The sequence below is a fragment of the Bufo gargarizans genome, chromosome 1 (assembly GCF_014858855.1).
Source record: "Bufo gargarizans isolate SCDJY-AF-19 chromosome 1, ASM1485885v1, whole genome shotgun sequence".
Taxonomy (NCBI): Eukaryota; Metazoa; Chordata; class Amphibia; order Anura; family Bufonidae; genus Bufo; species Bufo gargarizans.
The window spans coordinates 73,696,874-73,719,011 of record NC_058080.1 but is presented as its reverse complement, the minus strand read 5'-3'; the positions used below and the strand labels follow the sequence as shown (position 1 = coordinate 73,719,011).

Sequence of the window (22,138 nt, the reverse complement as noted above, 5' to 3'; positions counted from 1 at the left end):
TAACAAGTGGGAGGCACATATGCAAACTGTTGTAATGCCTACACCGTTCACCTGATTTGGATGTAAATACCCTCAAATTAAAGCTGACAGTCTGCAGTTAAAGCACATCTTGTTTGTTTCATTTCAAATCCATTGTGGTGGTGTATAGAGCCAAAAATGTTAGAATTGTGTCAATGTCCCAATATTTATGGACCTGACTGTATAATACAGATAGTTAGTGGGAGATAGTCAGTGTAGGTTATATCCTGATATAGTGTAGCTGTTGCAGTACAGTGTGTTAGGTAGTGTGATAGGTTCTGATGTCCATACATACATGCAGACCTGCTAAAATGTGAAGTTTCACGTATTGCGCCAAAATATTCGCATAATTCGTGCCGATTAGTGCAATCGCAAATATATTGGAGCACTCTAACTGCATATGAAGCCATTTTTTATGTTCTGCCGTGACATCCATTTTCTCCAGTCTCAAGAAACTTCTAGCAGCCTGAAAAATGCTGCAAAAGTGGAAAAACCCAATAAAAATTCATTTTGAAGGAAAATGAAGCAAAAGTGACCCACGCCTGTATTTCGTGCCCATTGCGCTAAAATGACATTGCTGATTTTTTGCAATCAAGAAAATAATCTCGAATTCTCAAATATATGATGAAAATTCGCCCAAATATTCATGATATATCGTAAATTCGAATGTAGCCCCTGTCGCTCATCACTAATCACATCCAGTGATGTCTCCTCTGATGTAGATGTTCTTTTTCCTCATCTTCTCTATTCAGGCTGCAATGACAAATTATTTCAGCTGCATCATGTCACATAGTCATCTTAAGATCCTAATTTTACCATCATTCTCACCCAGTGTTACCCTGCTATCACCGCTAAGGCTCCATTGAGACATCCGTAAGTGTTTTGTGGATCCACGGATCGCAAAACACGGACAGCGGACCGCACATTGCCGGCACTAATAGAATACGCCTATTCTTGTCCGCAATTGCGGACAAGAATAGGACATGTTCTATTTTTTTCGGGAACGCAAATGCAGACCCAGAAGGCGGGTCCGCATTTCCAGATCCAGGCCACACGTCATGCGGCCCTATAGAAATGAATGGGTCCGCAATTCCGTTCCGCAAAATGCGGAACAAATTGCGGACGTGTGAATGGGGCCTAATACTGTACCCACTGTGCTCCCCAATTTCCCCAAATATTATACTTTAGAAATAATAGTGCCCTACAGATAGTCCCCCTATAGTAATAGTACTCCTCACAGTTACACCAATACTAATAATTCTGTCCCAGAATTAGTAATAGTGCCCTCCATATTGATAATGCTCCTAAAGAGTGGTCCACTAATAGTAGTGCTATAATGCCCCACTGCATTGCCCATGGCATTTATAATGCCACTCTGTAGTGCCCCCAGTATTTATAATTGCCCCTATAGTGTCTCCAGTATTTAAAATTCCTCATCTGTAGTGCCGCCTGTATTTATAATATCTACTCTCTGTACTGCCCCCAGTATTTATAATATACCCTCTCTGTAGTGCCCCCAGTAATTATAATAGCCTCTCTCTGTAGTGCCCTCAGTATTTAGCTTCTCATTTGTATGTCCCCAGTATTTAGCATGGCCCCTCTTTGTAGTGCCCCTAGTATTTATAATGGCCCCCTTCTGTAGTTCCCCTAGTATTTAGCATCCCCCTGTAGTGCACCCAGTATTTAGTATGGGCATCTCACTTTGTAGTGCCTCTAGTATTTATAATAGGCCCTCTCTGTAGTGCCCTCAATATTTAAAATTGCCCCAATCTGTAGTGCCCCCAGTATTTAGCATCGACCCCTCTGTAGTGTCCCCAGTGTTTAGCATGGGCCCTCTCTATAGTGCCCCCTAGTTCTTGTAAGTTAGACAAGTACATCAGTCGCAGCCTGCAATTCTAGTGGAGGCCCCTACTTCCTCCTTGGCGGTTAAGTTCCCCTGGGAATGAGCCACGTGTGACCTCCCTTGATTCGGCCCTGGAGTTAATGGTCATACAAGTTTCCATAGACTAATATAGTCTTCAGAAAGTGATAGAGGACAGCCTTTCTCCCCTGGAGATCAGGAAATGGCAGGAGAGCTGCTTACTGAACGGATAATGCCTTTACCCTGGCTATCAACTATACAATAGGGCCATTGAAGCTTCCTGTCCCAGTCTACACAGCAAAGCTAACACACTAGCTACAGAATACAGAAAATGGCACTTAACTGGTAAATTCAGCTCATTACAAGATATATCTCCGATAACCGTACTGTAATGAGCCCCACACTTGTGTGTCCATCACATGACCAATCACAAATCACTTTGGGGAATTCTAACATAGGGACTAGGATTTATTAGAGTAGAGTGAGCTTTTATAGGGTCACCTTTTTGCGGGTGGATGCTCTATAGAGGAGTAGATTAGGGACTTGTGTAAGGGCTTTATAGCTCTAAGGAATGTGTTGAATTACCATTTTGGAACGGACCTCTTAAGTGATAACAGGCAGAAATCTTGAAAACCAAGAGAAATGGATTGAGGAGGTTTATTGTAAAAGTGTAGAACTTTTCATTACATAAAGAATAACATGTATTTGCTGAAACTGGAATACTCTAAATTATAGTGATTTCATAAACTCATTAGGAGATTAGAATTTATCCTCCTCAGATGTAATTGTTTTTCTTCTGCTTTAATCGTTTGCCCGCTTTTGATAGTCTAACGTGCATAAAGTCAGATTCTGACAGAATTTGAGTACGTTGATGTTATCAGGATAGGAACTGAGTAACTCAATATCCCGCTAGAGTCTCTGTGGAGATGACCTTGTCAGTTCTTAGTCAAGTGACACATTGAAATGTAAAGGATAATCCCTGTGATGGTCACAGATACAAAGCTATGTTCACAGATACATTCAATATAATTGAGAGTGGGACTATAAATAAGGTCATATCTTTTCAAATAACTATTAGAAGCAGTCATTAAATTGCTTTATAATTGGATTACTATTACATTTCGACATCCAGAGAACCATGAAAATCCGGACACTCAGGTGCCAATAACATACCGTAACTTTTCTATTGGTAAATTTAATGCATTTCAGCCTCCTATGAACAGGGGCAGAGCTATAGGGGGTGCAGAGGTAGCAGTCACTACCGGGCCCAGGAGCCCGAGGGGGGCCCAAAGACCCTTGTGTACACCTCTGGCTGTAGGGAAGGGGTTAGGCCAAGAATTTGGCATGGGTGGGGAGTGCTGTTTCAATTTTTGCCTCAGGCAGCATGAAGGCTACATGCTTCCCTGCCCCTGGTCAAAAAGCACTGAGGGAAGGGGAGGCTCAAGGTGAACTCTTGCCCCAGGGCCCATGAAACTTTAGCTATGCCCCCTGCCTATGGACATGCCCCAAGCCCACCTCAGTAACATCTACTTTTGGGTGGGGGTTGCAGCTGAACTTGCCAGGTTTGTCTTTGAAAATTTGGGATAATCTTGGCAAATTCAGGACTACTAGCAACTATGCAATATATGTGGAAAATTTTCCCATTTAAAGAATTGCTTTTTTTATTAGACGAGTCTCCCCACTTTTGGGACCCACACAGATTAGTTGTACATGAGGGAAACCCCATTAGCAAGTGTTCAATTCCGCTGCAGCACAACCACAGGACAAGTGAAGCATTGCACAATGTCTACTGAACTCAATGGACTGTTCATTTAATGTGTCCAGTCATCTGGAGCAAAACATGGTTTGCAGTTGATCTTACCCTCTGGTTCACAGTTGTAGATCCAAAATTAGTGACCACCCTCTATTAACACAGAATGCACAGACAATGCATTTTTCTAAGCAGAACAACCATCCAATATTCTAGTGTGTATGGGGGCTTCCCAACTGTCTGATGGCATGTGTCAGGAGAAATAAGGGTCACTCATGTTGGATTTTATTATTTCTGATATCTTGTTCCCATGGGAGATAAGCCACTAAAAGAGGGGTCCAGCAGCAGTTATTACTCTCTCCCCATTGAAATAAACACGCAAAATTAGACAGGTAAATGAAATGTTTATGGAGAGGTCAGAGGATAGCTCAGAAAAAATTTACTGAAATATTGTCTAACAAATGCCTATAAAATGTTTGAACAGTTCACAAGTAATAACTCACGAGAACATATAGAATATACATGTCATGTTTCAGTACAGGGGCAGACAAGAAACTTAAAGTGGCTCTGGAAAAAAACCTAAAAGGGCCCCATGTTGTAGGCAGGTCGAAATTGACAGAAGGCAGGGACAACACAAGTAGGCCAGCAATATCATAGTGCAGCACAAAATGCCACCCCAGAAGCTTCTCTTCTGTGATGGTCAGCAAAAGATGCCAGAATCTGTTCTCCTCCTTCTCCAGTTGTCCCTAATTATGATACTGAACAAGGGGCTGAGGAGATGAGATAGGGGCCATAGCACCAAGCCAGCCCTACCTTCAGAGTGCTCCCTGATCTTTCAGCACTACCAAACATACAGGAGAATACAGCACTGCATACCTATTATATCTCTTCTTAGTTTCCATTTGGCCCAGACTGCCAGGATGACTTATTTCAGGTTTCTTTCAGGCTCCTTGCATGGCTTGTCTCTGCAGAGTTTGCCACATTTGGATTAATTACTTTTCTATTATTCTCACCACCTTCTCAACAGAAACGCCTCATCTTGGTGACCCAATTGTGTCATCCTGCTACCAACCCCCAATACTGTGTCTTTTGTGCCCCCAATGCTCCTAAATACTATACTGCAGACCCCAGCAGTAGTAATGCCCCATATAGTGCCCCCCCCAGTAGTAATAATGCCCCCTACAGTGGGCCCAGTAATAATAGTGCCCCCAGTCGTAATAATACCCCTCTATAGGGCCCCCAGTAATAATAATGGCCCCAATAATAATAATACCCCTATAGTACCTCCTGCAATAAGAATTCCCCCTATTGTAGCCCCAGTAGTATTGTACCCGCAGTGCCTCTAGTAATTTTCCTTACAGTGCCCCGAGCATTAAAATGACCTAATATTGTTCCCTATAGTGGCCATAGGAATGACCTCTATAATGTCCCCAGCAATATTTTTCCCAAGTGGAGGAAACAAAAAATATCTGAGCTCCATTCCAGGCCACCCTCTGTGGCGCAGGCCAATGTCCATTTGTACACTGCCTAACATAGTGGCCTATGAGGGTTTCCAGCAGGGTCTATGGCCAGTCTGCCTCTGTTTCAGTAATGTCATCATATCTGTGGCACCAAGTATTGCGTGCAGCTGTCACTAGCTGAAGAAACACATGCAGGGTGCCTAAACACCACATGTGACACATGACGAAACAACAAAATACATTATTTTCAGCACTGTCCCAAAGATCCTACAGGTAGCACTTCCTGTTCCTGTATCCAACCAAATCCATGATGCAGTTCTCTTTTCTCTGCAACTGCTCTGGCACCGCCCCTAACAATGCCCGACTAGTTATAGCTCCTCCCACTCAGCTAGTTACATAGACACTCCCCTATCACTGACACGACCATGGACATATCACAGGAAATAAAAAAGAGCTGCATGGATATGGTCATGTGAGAATGGAAAATAGGAACAATAAAGGGAAAAGAAATGCATAAAATTACCTTTATAGATGATTATTTCAAAGGATATTTGTGACGGCCATGGCCGTGGTTGTCAGCGGTTTAGTTTGGTCGTCAATCACAGGTGAGGGCTGTGGTATTTGCCTCACCTGTGGTTGCCGCTGGCAACAGTATGTATGTGGCAGCATAGCAGTCTGAGCTGTATTGTGGCAGCTTGCTATGTTGTGCATGCGGTTGCACCTAGCAACCTTTCTGTTAGGTGTGTGTGTATGTGTGCACTAGGTTTTATGTTATTGTGTGCACTTCCCCTTTTAGTGGTGTTTTCCCTTCCCTGGTGATGGAAGGGTTAACTCCCTTTCTGTGTGTGTGAGACACTGGGTGTGTCTGTGTGGGTGTGGCCACTTAGGCCTATAAAGCCTCTGTGTTTGGCATGGCTCAGTGGGTTGCTTCAGCCATGCTTAGCTGGAGCAGCCTCCTGTGAATACCATCTTCCAGTAAGGGCCACCCTTCCGGTCATAAAATCCAAACCCCTGATGTTTAGTTTATGTCCGTTACCTTTGGTTTTTATTGCAGCTATGGATGTCCTGGTTCCTGTGTGTTTTTATGTGTGTGCTGTTTTTCTATGTTTGTGCGGACAGCGTTTTCTGAGCACGGGTTCCAGTCAGCAAGGCTGTGGCAGGTTTGTGTGGAACTGTTTGGGTTCACCTGTCATGTTCATAGTTCTGTTCATGTTCCCCTTCTTTCATTCTGCTTGGCCAGTGAGACTCCTGCTCCTCCGTGCCTAGGAGGAGTAGGTTGTCTTACTCTGCTCCTTAGTTCAGGGCCATCCTGAGGGCTTGTAGGGACTATTAGGTTCCAGAGTATGAGCCCTCCTACCACCAGGGTCGGCTCATACGGACAGGAGACAGGGTCAGTGTTAGGGACGCAATAGGAGGTGACCTGCTCCCTAATTCTGTTGCCCTGACCGAGTAGCGACCGGACATTTCTGAGCACCGCACGGCTGAGGGTTTTCCCCATCCTCAGCCGTGACAATATTGATGCAAATTGGGTCTGAAATATGCTGTTCCTTTTTAACACAAATGCTTTTTTTTTTTACTAACTTTAGAGATATACTGGAGAATTTTGGTGGTAATGCTGAAAGTAATCTATTTTTCCTTATGCACCACTTATGTTCTGAGAATGGCTTTGGCTTGAGGTGCTGTCCATGATATATGGCAGTGGCCCCTTGAGAAGCAGCAGTAAAGAGCGTTTTGCCCCATGAAATGAAGTCCACATTTTATACCACGTACATTTAAAAATGTCCCGCTATGAGGCATTCTTCTTTTTCTCCCTGAGGGTCATATGTGGCTCACAAGCAATACTTGGGTTAGGCTACATGCACACAACCTTGTGTGTTTTGCCGTCCGCAAAACACGGATGGCGTCCGTATGCATTGCATAATTTGCAGAACGGCACGGACAGCCATTAATATAACTGCCTATTCTTGTCCGCATCTTTTGCAGCTCCATTGACGTGAATGGGTCCGCATCCAAGCCGCAAAATCTGCGGCTCGGATGCGGACCAAAACAACGATCGCATGCATGTAGCCTTAGACTGATCTGTAAAAAAATTAAGATTCTGCATTAAAAATTAGTGAACGTCTTTTGTCATTGTTCATTTTTCGAAATGAAAATATTTTCTATTTTTTTTTTTTGTCTTTTACCTTACACAGTGACCATTGGCAGGTACAACAAGAAACAGGTAAGAAATGAATGATGCAGTTTTATGTAAAATATTAACTAATACCTTTACTAAATACATCATATAAAAAATATAAAATACCATAAAAAGTGTAGTGGCCAATATCGCCATCTAGTGTTCAATCTTCCTAATACACATCCATTAAAGTCTGGCTTCACTTTGTAATTTTATAAATGTGCAATTCTACCTCATATAATTAAAAAACTATATATTATCAGTAACTATAAATCCTTGTGTTGTCTCCTTATATCAAGTACAAGTCCCACGAGTGTCATTATGCAGCTTTCCTCACCCCTGCACGACCAATCATGCTAGTTATGCAACATAGGGAAAACAACGTAACACTGCTTTCTCTGTGCGATTTTCCCATTCAGGAATCTGACTTATGCCTTAGGCCTCTTTCACACGGGCGTAGTGCTCCCATGGCTGTATTGCGGGCCGCATACGTCAGTTTTACAATACACGGGGCACCGGCCGTGTGCGTTCCGCATCACAGATGCGGACTCACTCATTCACTTGAACGGGTCCACAAATCCAGAGATGCGGTGCGGAACGGAAGTATGGAACAGAACCCCACGGAAGCACTCGGTTCTGATTCGTGCTTCCGTTTCGCAAAAAAATAGAGCTTGTTCTATCTTTTTGCGGAACGGACGGATCACGGACCCATTCAAGTTGAATGGGTCTGGATCCGTCCTGGCCGCCGTACGCACGTTGCCCGTGCATTGGGGACTGCAAATTGCGGTCCCCAATGCACGGAACGGAACCAATACATTAGTGTGAAAAAGGCCTTATTCACATAGTCAGTGTTTCGGGCAGTGATTTCCATAAGTGATTTTGAGCCAAAACCAGGAGCAGATCTTTCCCTTATATCTTATCTCGGTGGAGGCTCCAATCCTGGTTTTGGATCACAATTTCTGATGAAAATCACTGACCAAAACACTGACGTGTGAATGAGGCTTTAGGGCCCTTAAATTAAAACGATGCTTGAAAAATGATTGTATGCAGTGACTCTTGTAAGGCCGGAGATTGCCGGGTACAGCGCTCCGCTATCTCCAGAATTCCCATGGAAATTAATGGAGTGGCCACACGCATGTCTGACCGGCTGCTCCATTGCAAGGGGTATGGGGCCCCTGTTCTCGTGATTGGTGGGGATATTCCCCTTTGACTATTTTTTATGCACAAGAGTGGGCGCTGGGTCGGGAAAATAGTAGAGCTAGGTTTTCTAATCATGGACAACTCATTTTTATTTGTGAGATTAAAATCGTGGAGCAGCTATAATGTATAAAGGGGGAAATGTACTTTATTACTTAGATTTACACCTCTTTTCTGGTGTATATTTGTCACATAAAATGTTGAAGGCCATTTTTTTTCCCTGTAAATTTTGCACCAATTGCCTTGATGCCACTTTTCACACTGTTCTATGTTGATTATAAGTGAATGCATTTACACCTGTTTAAGATGACATTTATTATTTGCAACAATTTGAAATGTCGCAAAAAAAGTTACAACCCACGGCAGGCAGCCCTCTGGTGTCGTTTTACTCATGTAGTTGTAAGTTTCCCTTCCCTGAATACACTGTACATTATAGGATGCAGTAATAATCTCTCACCTTTGTATAAAAAAACAAAACAAGTATTAAATGTCACCATCATCGAGTAAAATAAAAAACCTTAATCTCTTTGGCGCATAATGGCAATAAGAATCTCAAGGTCAGAATGGCTGCCAAGAAAGGGGGCTTAAGATGTCATATCGGATAAAGTGTTTGTTCTGTGCGGTTTGCTCTTTGTGCTTGGTATTTAATAATCAGGTGGCACTGAGTGCTCGCAGTATCAGCCGTCGGGGCAGTAGAGGCGGTACTGTAGTTAGACATACACAGTTACACTTAATCCCACTAAATGTATTGTATGGGCCACTGTGCAAGGGAACGGCGGCGGGTGCATGATTTTTATTACGCTGCATTATAATTATGTTATTTTACTCCCCCCCCCCCCATACTAAACACCCTCCCTATAAAGCACCCTCCAAATGTATATAATAGAGTACCAAATGAGTTATAGTTGGATGGATCTCAGAGCCCCAGATCATTTCATTTTATAGGGGCAGATTGTATAAATGAAGGGATGTAAGGTGTAGCAGTGGTAACCCACCTTAAGAGAGCTGATCCGATGTGAGCCAAAGTGGCATGGCCCATTATAGTTTAAGAGATAGTGAAGGCCCTGAATTCCAGTGATGTGAGCAGTGATATTCTGGGCAGTGTCAATGCTCAGAAGAGAAGAGAGGAGGGACCCTGATAAAAGGGGCTGCATAGCAGATAAAGTTCAGTGAGGAAAATACAACATGTTAGGACGTATCCCTCTGCTGGGGGTGAGAGTGAAATAGGCCCTGCTGCACCAGGGAATACTGCCTCCTTCCACTATAGTGGAGCAGGCACAGATGACAGCGTCCTCTATAAAAGTGACACCGAATGGACTAGGGAAGCACAGAAGACTGGGCCACGGACCAGATAGACAAAGTCCCTGCCTAGAACAAGGGTCATTATAACCGTAGTGACAAGAAGTTGGCCACATCAGCAAGAAATGGCCTGCAGATTAGAGGGCTGTAGATACGACATTCAGTATCGGACAAGACCGAAGTGCCAGATGAGAGCTGGGTCCCCTTAAGAAGAGGCAGTTGGGTTAGTGCCGCTGGGGAAGAGAGGAGCCAACAGGTCCCAGGTGTTAGAGACCTCCTTACAGGCCCTGAGCGCTCAGTCCACAGGTCTCTCTATTCTTTGTGAATGTAATTCCACATTACAATCGAAGGAATGGATTATTAGATTGACACAGAAAAGCTGTATTACATGTATTTTAAAGGCTGACAGTGAGTACTGACTGTACGTGTGTATATAGAACTATGTCTTGGCAGTGGAATACATTTGTTGCCCCCACTGTGCTGTATATAATGTAGGAATACAATCTTCATTATATTGTAATATCAGGACGGTGAGAATCTCTCCTGCTGCCCTTCATCTGTTCAATCCTCTGACTCTGAGGCTGGAAAATATCTAGAACTTTGCTGCCACCTGCAGGCACCTGTATCAACTACATAAAGAATGGAAAATACAGTACTGGGAAGTTGCAGATTTATTAACGGACTTTCTATCTATTGTACCTACTTTATATGCAACTTTTTAGACCTGTCCTTTACATGTGTGGATATTTTTCTTTATTTTTAGGTGAGTTTTCCATATGAAAATATATCAGAAGATTGTATTAATGAATTTGATATTTGAGTATTCATGTTTTCTCCAGTGAATATCATTAAAGAATAATGGAACAATAGATGTTCTAATATTGTACACTAACATTGTCTTCTCTGTGTACTGCCTTACAGCAAAAGAAGGCCCTACTGATGATTATGTAAGTATTAAATATACAAACAAGTTTTCTTACAAAGTTTACCCTGAATATCCTTTATTTTAACCCTAAAAATTGTTCAGTCTATAAAGTAGCTTCCTATGTATGCTTGAACTCCATACTCAGTACTGTGTAATACTATACCCCCCCCTCCCTCCCTCCCTCCACCCTTCCCGCCCTTACCATCCCTCCCCACCCTCCTAGGTTGCACCCCCACGTAGCACTCTTTATATTAAGTCCTCATATTCTCGAGACTCCTGAAACTGCATCCACCTCTCCCATGTGGTTAAGTAGGCCTCCTGTGTGTTCTGACAGTATGCTGTTAAGTTTTCCATATACAGTACAGACCAAAAGTTTGGACACACCTTCTCATTCAAAGAGTTTTCTTTATTTTCATGACTATGAAAATTGTCGATTCACACTGAAGGCATCAAAACTATGAATTAACACATGTGGAATTATATACATAACAAAAAAGTGTGAAACAACTGAAAATATGTCATATTCTAGGTTCTTCAAAGTAGCCACCTTTTGCTTTGATTACTGCTTTGCACACTCTTGGCATTCTCTTGATGAACTTCAAGAGGTAGTCACCTGAAATGGTCTTCCGACAGTCTTGAAGGAGTTCCCAGAGATGCTTAGCACTTGTTGGCCCTTTTGCCTTCATTCTGCGGTCCAGCTCACCCCAAACCATCTCGATTGGGTTCAGTTCCCATCACTCTCCTTCATGGTCAAATAGCCCTTACACAGCCTGGAGGTGTGTTTGGGGTCATTGTCCTGTTGAAAAATAAATGATGCTCCAACTAAACGCAAACCGGATGGAATAGCATGCCGCTGCAAGATGCTGTGGTAGCCATGCTGGTTCAGTATGCCTTCAATTTTGAATAAATCCCCAACAGTGTCACCAGCAAAGCACCCCCACACCATCACACCTCCTCCTCCATGCTTCACGATGGGAACCAGGCATGTAGAGTCCATCCATTCACCTTTTCTGCGTCGCACAAAGACACGGTGGTTGGAACCAAAGATCTCAAATTTGGACTCATCAGACCAAAGCACAGATTTCCACTGGTCTAATGTCCATTCCTTGTGTTCTTTAGCCCAAACAAGTCTCTTCTGCTTGTTGCCTGTCCTTAGCAGTGGTTTCCTAGCAGATATTCTACCATGAAGGCCTGATTCACACAGTCTCCTCTTAACAGTTGTTCTAGAGATGTGTCTGCTGCTAGAACTCTGTGTGGCATTGACCTGGTCTCTAATCTGAGCTGCTGTTAACCTGCGATTTCTGAGGCTGGTGACTCGGATGAACTTATCCTCCGCAGCAGAGGTGACTCTTGGTCTTCCTTTCCTGGGGCGGTCCGCATGTGAGCCAGTTTCTTTGTAGCTCTTGATGGTTTTTGTGACTGCACTTGGGGACACTTTCAAAGTTTTCCCAATTTTTCGGACTGACTGACCTTAATTTCTTAAAGTAATGATGGCCACTCGTTTTTCTTTACTTAGCTGCTTTTTTCTTGCCATAATACAAATTCTAACAGTCTATTCAGTAGGACTATCAGCTGTGTATCCACCTGACTTCTCCACAACGCAACTGATGGTCCCAACCCCATTTATAAGGCAAGAAATCACACTTATTAAACCTGACAGGGCACACCTGTGAAGTGAAAACCATTTCAGGTGACTACCTCTTGAAGCTCATCAAGAGAATGCCAAGAGTGTGCAAAGCAGTAATCAAAGCAAAAGGTAGCTACTTTGAAGAACCTAGAATATGACATATTTTCAGTTGTTTCACACTTTTTTGATAGGTATATAATTCCACATGTGTTAATTCATAGTTTTGATGCCTTCAGTGTGAATCTACAATTTTCATAGTCATGAAAATAAAGAAAACTCTTTGAATGAGAAGGTGTGTCCAAACTTTTGGTCTGTACTGTACATAAACTCATTAACTTTTTGTATCCATTGCTTACTTGTAGGTGCTTTCTTTTGTTTCCATAACTGTGGTATACATGCCTGTGTCGCTATTATCAAAAAGCGTAGTAAGGAGCGTTTGTACACCTTCACTGGAATATCGCTATGTTGCAATAAAAATAATGCTGGATTAGGCTGTATGTCTAAGTCCGATAACTTACATATCACATTACTCACTGTCTCCCAAAAAGCGGTCAAACCCGGACAAGCCCCAAAAATATGTAGCACCGTGCCCTCCGCCTCATTGCACCTCCAACAGGCCAAACTTATCTCTGGATTTATTTCTTGAACTCGTTTTGGTACTCTGTACCAGCGTGAAAGAATTTTATATCTTGCTTCTTGCGTCCACGAGCTTATACAGGACTGGTGCACTAACTTAAAAATTCTTGACCATTGAAGGTCCCTCTCCCATTTGCGTACGAACGAAGGGATATCTGATTTCACTGAGTTGATCAACAACTCGTATGTTACTGAGAGTTTGTCTCACAGGTTCTTCTTGGATCAATAGAGTCTCAAAATTTGTCGGATGTTCTACAAAACTTTCTTTCGGCGGCAAAGATCTTAAATAATGGCCTAATTGCAAGCTACGTCATGCCCTTAGATGCCTCTCTGACTCTCCCACAATGGGTGCTTCCTGTACCCACCCCTGCTCTGACCTAAAAGGAAGCACCCTGAACCTCCCTGATTTTACCTCTGCTCGAAAAATGCTGGGTTGCCGAGGAGTGGAAAGAGAGCTGAGTTATAAGGTAACATATATTCTCTCACCCTCTTCTCTGAACATATCTCTAGGAAGGGGCCTACAGTTACATGTTTTATATCTTCTGCTCTACACCAGGGGGCACATTGAAGAGGGATGTTGCTACTGGCTTGTTCGATTATTACCCACAGTTTGCAACAAGCTTGCTGACACCAATCCAAAATTCTTGTTAAGTGGGCTGCGATATAGTAGCTTTTAATGTCTGGTATTCCTAGCCCTCCCTTAGTTTTTGGTAAACATAGAGTTTCTCTCTTAAGCAGAGCTGGTTTTCCCCCCCAGATAAAGTGATATTGAAATGCATCTAAAGTCCCAAAAAATTCTTGGGGGATCTTTACAGGAATGCACTGAAACAGGTACAGTATTCTGGGAAGAATTGCCATTTTAAAGATAATGCACCTCGCAAACCAGGACAATGGGGTTTGCAACCACCTGGTGCATAATTTCTCTAGCGAAGCTATCAAGGGTATAAAGTTTAACTTATATAGTTTGTTTAGATTGGCCGAGATTATTATCCCCAAGTGTTTTAAAACATCTCTATACCACTTAAATCCAAAGCTATTCTTCAGCAGCTCCACCACTTCTTTAGTGAGTGAGATATTCAAAGCCTCTGACTTTTGGCGATTAATCTTAAAATTAGACAGGCGTGCAAAGGATTCCAATTCCTTCACTAAGGCTGGAAGCGATATCTGTGGCTCTGTAATATAGAACACCAAGTCATCCGCATAGGCTGCGACTTTGTGTTTCCACTCTGCAGTTTTAACTCCTCTCAAGTCCATATTCGATCTAATTGTACATAGAAATGGTTCTAGCACCAGGACAAAAATCAGCGGGGAGAGGAAGCAGCCCTGTCTTGTGCCGTTTCCTATCTGGAATTCATTCACCCGCACCCTGGCAGATGGTTCCCTCTATAGAGCCGATATCCAGCTCAAAAAGTTGTTCCAGAGGCCAAAACTCTTCAGATCCAATTTACCCGGTCAAAGGCCTTTTCTGCATCAGTAGCCAAGAGCATCATCTGCAAGTTCCTCGACCGGGCAAAGTGGACCACATTAATGGTTCTTATTGTGTTATCCCTCGCTTCTATGCCTCTCAAAAAAATGAACTGGTCTGGGTGAATGGTATTTCCCATAGCATCTGATAGTCTTTAGGACAACATCTTTGAAATTTTTTTATAAATCACTGTTTAACAGTGATATGGGACGATAGCTGCTACATTGTGAAGCGTCTTTACCCTCTTTGGGGATTACAGCAATATAAGCACTCGTAGAGTCCCTAGGGAGATAGCTGCCCTTGATTATTGAGTTGAAAGCTGCCAACAGGAATGGAGACAGGGTCTCTCCAAAAGTCTCATAATATCTGAGTGTCAGCCCATCCGGGCCTGGAGCAGTCCCCTCCTTTGATTGACTGATGGTATCTTTCAATTCTTCTATAGTCAGAGGGAGTTCCAAAAAAAATTCAGCTCCTCTTCACCCAGACTGGAGAAGCCTGACTCCCCAATATATTGCCTAATTCTATCTCTAAACCCTGGGCTTGACGCTGCCGGATTTTGTGTGTTTATATTATACAGCTCTGCAAAAAAAAACTTTAACGCTTTTGCTATTTCACTCAGGCGGTGCACACATTTTTGCTCTTTCGTCTGAATACAAGAAATATATGTTTTTTCCTGGTGTGCTTTTAATGCCCGCCCTAGTGTTTTTCCCCCTTTGTCACCATATTCATAGTAGTGTCTTTTACATTTAGACAAATCTTTCTTTGCCTTCTCAACCAGCATAAGACGTAACTCTTCCTGTTTTTTAGTTAATTTCCTTATATCTTCCTCTAATAAAGATCTCTTATGCTCTAGTTCCAAATTCTGAATTTCTGCTAACAGCTCTCTTAGTTTACGTTCTTTTTCCTTTTTTATACGGGAGCCGTGTTTCACCAAGATTCCTCGCACTACACATTTAAGTGCTTTCCATATAGTGCCCTGTGAAATATCATCTGTTTGATTAACGGAAAAGTATTCCTCCAGTGTAGTCTTAACGTCCTCCAAGACTATCATATCTTCTAACAATAATGGGTTCAATTTCCATTGCCACTGTCATGGATCGCAGATTCTAATATTTAACTTATTAAATGCGTGGTCTGAAAAGGATATACTGTCTATTGTTACTGATTGTAATACTTCTAGTTCGTGATGTTTAAAAAAAAAATATAATCTAGCCTTGAATATGTATCATGTGCCGGTGAATAAAAGGAGAAATCCCTGTCTGTAGGGTGACATATTCGCCAGGTGTCCAATAGCTGATGGGCATGAAGTGTGGACTGACACTTGCGGAGGGCACTATCACTTAATTGAGATATCCCTCTTGATGTATCCCATGAAGGGTCAAGCGCAAAATTAAAATCTCCTCCGACTATCAGTACTCCCTCTGTTATCTCGTCTAGTTTCTTTAAGATTTTCTCCAGTGCTTCTTCCTGTTTAATATTTGGGAGATACAGCGAAGCCAAAGTATACTTTTTTGTCGCAATTTCCCCCTTCACAAAGATGTATCTCCCTTCCTTGTCCTTATACATTTCTTTATGCTGCCAAGGTATACTATGTGTAATCAATATACTTGTACCCTTTGATCTTGGGTTGGTAGTGTAGCTGTGATAAGCTATGGGGAAGTGCCAATCATTCAACTTAAACTGATGCTGTACAGTATAATGAGTCTCTCACCCCTGGGTCATGCAGACCCTTCACATTAAGGGATCCAATACGTAATGTGTCTTGTACTGATAAAGTCTTATTCATGCAGAGTATGTATCCGGTGCCTACACCCTAGGGCGAGCTCCAAGTAACATGTAGCTTATCCTAACCGTACACACCTTCTTACACACAACCTAGAACTTTGCATATCAAGAAATTTTAGGCTATTTAAAATCTGCAAAATATGGATGCAGTCCGTCTGCTTCCCGCACTTTTCACGTGTCCCATTGTAAAATTACCTATTCTTGTTGGCAAAACAGACAAGAATAAGACATGTTCTATAATTGGTGGCTAGGTCACAGGCAGGACATATAAGTAAATGGGTCAGAATGTGATCCACAAAAATGCTGATCGGGCGTGGACTGAAAATACGTCATGTGAATATAGCCTTAGTCTGGAATTTTATGTGATATGGTGTCCTAATCTGTCTACTTACATTACATAGTGGTGTTTTACATTTTAAATGTAAAGCGTTTTCTCCTTTGACCGAGTGACCGTTCTGCTTCCTCTATTCATGTTAAATGCCAAGACCGGCTCTGCTATTGGCCAATGTCACCATATGGACAGCCTTCCCCTGAGGCTCCTATGGCTGGTTGTTAAAGTGAAAACTCCATAAAAAAGTCAGATTGCCCCCCCCCCCCATCCAACCTAGGTCTTTTAGGCTGCATTCACATCTGCACCAGTATTTCACTTTTTAATTTCCATTCCAGGTATAGAAAAATGGGGAAAAATGGTAATGCTAAATTCACCATATGATGTAAACTAACAGCACCTGACAGACCCAGTTAAGGATAAAGGGACCCATTAGGTTTATGCCAGGGAGCCAGCATTTTACCAGACAAAATAAAGCAGCATGCCTCCGACACAGATTTTACCATGGGACACCCCCTTTATGTTAATGTATGACAGCTGTGAAATTAAAATAGAAAAAAAGGAAAATAAATCAATAAATAACAAAGTGAATACCCCAAACCCTTGTACCCCTGCACAATTACCCAGAATTGCACATGTAATAAATGAACACTAGAATTTGGACAGTACAGAAATGAAACCTATGTTAGTGTCATGCTATGTGATTAAAAATAGCATAAATAAATAAAAATCTTGGACCTAAAGCAGTTAAATCACATAGGAATACACTAGTATCCAATCACAGTAAAGGTTCCCTCCCCCTTGGTCACCTGATCACATAGAAATACACTAGTATCCAATCACAGTAAAGGTTCCCTCCCCCTTGGTTACCTAATCACATAGGGATACATTGGTATCCAAAAAAGGTAGATAAACACTCGCGCTGCCGTCTGGATAAATTGGGGTAGGGGTGAGCTCACACAAACAAACTTGTACAAACAAACTTATGTGTGAGCCCCGTCGCTGCAGGGTTCTGCTGTGGGGTTAATTGCCAAAAAACAGCCCACAAAATAGGAGGAGACCTATTGTTGATAAATAGAAAAAGGAGAAGAACCCGCGCTGACTCTATTTATGCCTGAAGAAATGCTGGTAATCTCAGACTTCCTATGGTATATAGGACCTTCTGGTCTTCAATATCTATTATGATAGCTCTATTCCTGTCAGTGCTGAGTGGATAGCTGCGCTTATCCTTTACATGCAAATAAGTGTTGCAGAAGGTAAAAAACTGTTGCGGACTAATATGGCAGTCTTAGGCACTTACTGTTCTGTGCTCCGCTCGGTTCTTTTCTGAAAAAGTTCAATCTTCATAGTATTGATGATCCTCCTCTCGTCCCGTTTCAATCTTCTGTCTTCAGCTTGTTCTGTGTAGCGTGTGCAGCCCCGGCCGGTAGCTTGCGCGCGCACAGAGCAGCCGTTGTTTGGTGCGTTGTCCTGGAGACCTGTAGTGTGACGTCACACCCGAGACTACGGAAGCCTCTAGGGTCCACAATTCCTAGGAATTGTGGACCCTAGAGGCTTCCGTAGTCTCGGGTGTGACGTCACACTACAGGTCTCCAGGACAACGCACCAAACAACGGCTGCTCTGTGCGCGCGCAAGCTACCGGCCGGGGCTGCACACGCTACACAGAACAAGCTGAAGACAGAAGATTGAAACGGGACGAGAGGAGGATCATCAATACTATGAAGATTGAACTTTTTCAGAAAAGAACCGAGCGGAGCACAGAACAGTAAGTGCCTAAGACTGCCATATTAGTCCGCAACAGTTTTTTACCTTCTGCAACACTTATTTGCATGTAAAGGATAAGCGCAGCTATCCACTCAGCACTGACAGGAATAGAGCTATCATAATAGATATTGAAGACCAGAAAGTCCTATATACCATAGGAAGTCTGAGATTACCAGCATTTCTTCAGGCATAAATAGAGTCAGCGCGGGTTCTTCTCCTTTTTCTATACATTGGTATCCAATCAGAGTAAAGGTCCCCTCCCTCTTGGTCACCTGATCATATAGGAATACATTGGTATCCAATCACATTAAATGTTTCCTCTCCCTTGGTCACCTGATCACATAGGAATACACTGGTATCCAATCACAGTAAACGTCCCCCCCCCCCCCCCTTGGTCACCTGATCACATAGAAATGCACTGGTATCCAATCACAGTAAACTTTCCCTCCCCTTGGTCATCTGATCACATAGGAATACACTGGTATCCAATCACAGTAAAGTTCCCTTCCCCCTTGGTCACCTAATCACATAGGAATACACTGGTATCCAATCACAGTAAACGTCCCCCCCCCCCCCCCCCCCCCACCTTGGTCATCTGATCACATAGAAATACACTGGTATCCAATCACAGTAAACGTTCCCTCCCCTTGGTCATCTGATCACATAGGAATACACTGGTATTCAATCACAATAAAGGTTCCCCCCAGTCACCTGATCACACAGGAATACACTGGCATCCAATCACAGTAAAGGTCCCTTCCCTCTTGGTCACCTAATCACATAGGAATACACTGGTACCCAATCACAGTAAAGGTTTAATAACCCCTTGGTCCCCTGATCACATAGGAATCCACGTATGCAAACACAGTAAACATTCCCTCCCCTTTGGTCACCTGATAAGAAAATAATAATGTAATGCTTTAATATTAAATGACCGCCTCCTGATTACAAGAGTATTGTGTCAGAAGTTACAGATTTGAGACAAGTTGTGGTTAGCAGTGACCTGGTTTGCAGATTAATTTCCGGGTTTTTTATTTTATCTTGCGAAAGTTAACGACAGAAATAACTGCAGTGACTTAAGCAATAGCCTAAACAGCAGCATCAATAAGAAGAACTGGGAAGTTAATCTAAGAAATGGAATATTTAGAGAAAGTGAAAAAAGTAGTCATTTTATGCTTCCTTTGTCCTTCATTCATTTCTCGATGACCTCTGCCATAGTACAATGCAAGCATGTTACGTAGGGGTAAAAAAAAAAAGTTATGACACAAATAAATGAGTCAAGATTCTCAAGGTCAATATTGGCAGTTGTCCCAGGGGCCTAAAGGACATCTGTCAGCAGATTTGTATCTATGACACTTGGTGACTTGTTACATGTGCACTTGGCAGCTGTGTTGGTTTCATGTTCATATGTGTCCACATTGCTGAGAAAAATTATGTTTTATTATATATACAAATGAGCCTCTAGGAGCAACGGAGGCCTTACTTTTACACCTAGAGGTTCTGCTCTCTCTGCAACTGCCGCTTCCTCTCCAGTTTGATTGACAGGACCAGGCAGTGAAATCGTCATCATGCCTGGTCCTGTCAAAGTGCAGAGGGTGCGGCAGTTGCAGAGAGAGCTGAGCCTCTAGGTGTAATGGCAAATGTGATCGCGGGGTGCCGATGTGTGTGAAGTTTGGCAGGGGTCTTATGTAGGCCCTAGAAAACCCTTCAGTAATTTCCCACAGGCTACGTCTCTCTGGCACACTCTGCTGGTCAATGTTAGAATAGCATTGCCATAAAAATGCAATGCACTATAGGGATAATGCATTGCATTTTAAAAGCAATCAAAATACTGTGTGTTATAGTCCCCTTGTGGGACTATTAAGTGGTAAAAAAACGAAAAAAAACACATTTATTAAATAAAAAAATTGCAAAAAAAAATCTCCCCCATATGTTTGGTATTTCCGCATCCGTAACGACCCGGACTACATAAATATCACATAAATTATCCCCTTCGGTGAACGCTGTAATTATTTTTTTTTTTTAAAGACAGAATTGCTAAATTATTCTTAGTTGCCACCGAAAAAACGTAATAACAAGTGATCAAAAAGCACCATTGAAAAAAAGAAGTCGTCCCGCAAAAATTAAGCCCTCACACAACTCCATATAAAGACAAATAAAAAAGTTATGGGTCTTGGGAAGCTGCAATGCAAAAACATTTATTTCTTTAAAAAAATGGGTTTTATTGGAAAAAAGTAGTAAAACGTAAAAAAAAATATAGGTATTTGGTATCACTGTAATCGCACTGACCCATAGAATAAAGAGTTTATGTTATTTATACCGAAAAATCAACGCCGTAAAATTTATAACGTAAAAGTGGCAGTATTGCTGTTTTTCCCATCTCCCTCCCAGAAAGAGTTAATAAAAGTTAATCAGAAAGTTATATGTACTCCAAAATGGTGCCATTAAAAACTACAACTTGTCCAGCAAAAAAAAAAAAAGCCTTCATAAAACTGTATAGACGGAAAAATAAAAAAGTTATAGCTCTTGGAACGCGACAATGATAAAAAGAAGAAAAACACTTGGTCAGTAAGGCTCAAAATAGGCTGGTCACTAAGGGGCTAAGTGGATGCATTTTCAAGTATTATTTTATTAAGGACCTTGCACCTTATTGGACTTTGAACTTTCTGAACTGTTCTGATGGTGAAATATTATTGATATATGGATACAGCGCAAGAATCGTGCACTGGATGTCGTATCTGTGAGCTGTTTGGAGAAACATTACACTTTATGAATGGCTCTGATGATGGAATTTGGCAGTTTGTCTTACATATGATATAAAATCATTGAAAATCTACACACCTGTGCATAATCATCCAGTCCCTTAAAGTCTTATTGAATAATCATATACATCAGATAGCAGTCAGCCATATGTACGTTTGGCCATCACCTGTTCCCCCCCAACATCCCCCACTATGCATGATTAGCTCAGCCGAAAGGGGACAGGAGATTAATTCAGGACCTGACACCACTGGATCGGGCATGTTGCACTAGCACAGCTCGATCCTTCCTCTGTCTTCAGGAGCAAGTTGTGACACCGCCATACCCATTACATGGTCAGCGATTACAGCCATCGACACTGAAATATAATGTAATAGAATTTTCCACAGGCCATCTGCTAAGACCTCCAGACACAGGTCTATACTATAACAAGAGATGAGCAAATTTTGAAAAAATTTGATTCGCCGGTTCGCCAAATATTTGGGGAAAAATTTACTTCAATCAGAATTAATTGACAGCGAATTACATTAAAAAAACGTATATTTCCTGGCTGCAGAGAGCCTTTACATTGGTGTAGAACACTGTGCCGTGCAGTAACACGCATAGGGAGGCTGCTGTGGTAGTAAAATAAAACTGTGAGTCCGTATGACATGCAGCTGACAGGGGTCGCTCTTAGTGATGAGCAAGCATGCTCGGCTGAACTGCTGTTCGGCAGATCCGAGTGCTCGGCTGAATAATTTGGGTACTCGAATATAATTTAATACAATGGAAGTCAATTGGAGAACCCCAGGCACCCCCTGCACAGAAGAGAAGAGAGTGTCTGGTTCATAAAAAAAAGGTTAGAATTTGATGGAAACCCCATCAGGAAGGTTTGGCATCAGCATTAAGAGGATAGCAGGATGATATCTGACACTGGGAAAGCTAGGTAATAACTCTGTGATAAAATCTGACACTGGGAAATCTGGGTAATAACTTGCGATCTACACTGAGTTATTACTATATATTATTATTTTTTGAATATTACGAATATTCTAAAAAATGAATATAGAGCAATATAGCAAATATTATGTAATAATTATGTAGTAA

General features: G+C 42.2%; 1 protein-coding gene across 1 annotated transcript in view; it reads left to right on the top strand.

Annotated features, from left to right (window-relative positions):
• Window positions 1-22,138, top strand: part of LOC122924602 (cytokine-dependent hematopoietic cell linker-like) — a 143,688-nt gene that overhangs the window by 31,556 nt on the left and 89,994 nt on the right. Inside the window, exons 2-3 of the mRNA XM_044275864.1 lie at window positions 7,282-7,310; window positions 10,683-10,708. Coding sequence (XP_044131799.1) covers window positions 7,282-7,310; window positions 10,683-10,708 — 55 coding nt within the window. The remainder of the gene's footprint in view (window positions 1-7,281; window positions 7,311-10,682; window positions 10,709-22,138) is intronic.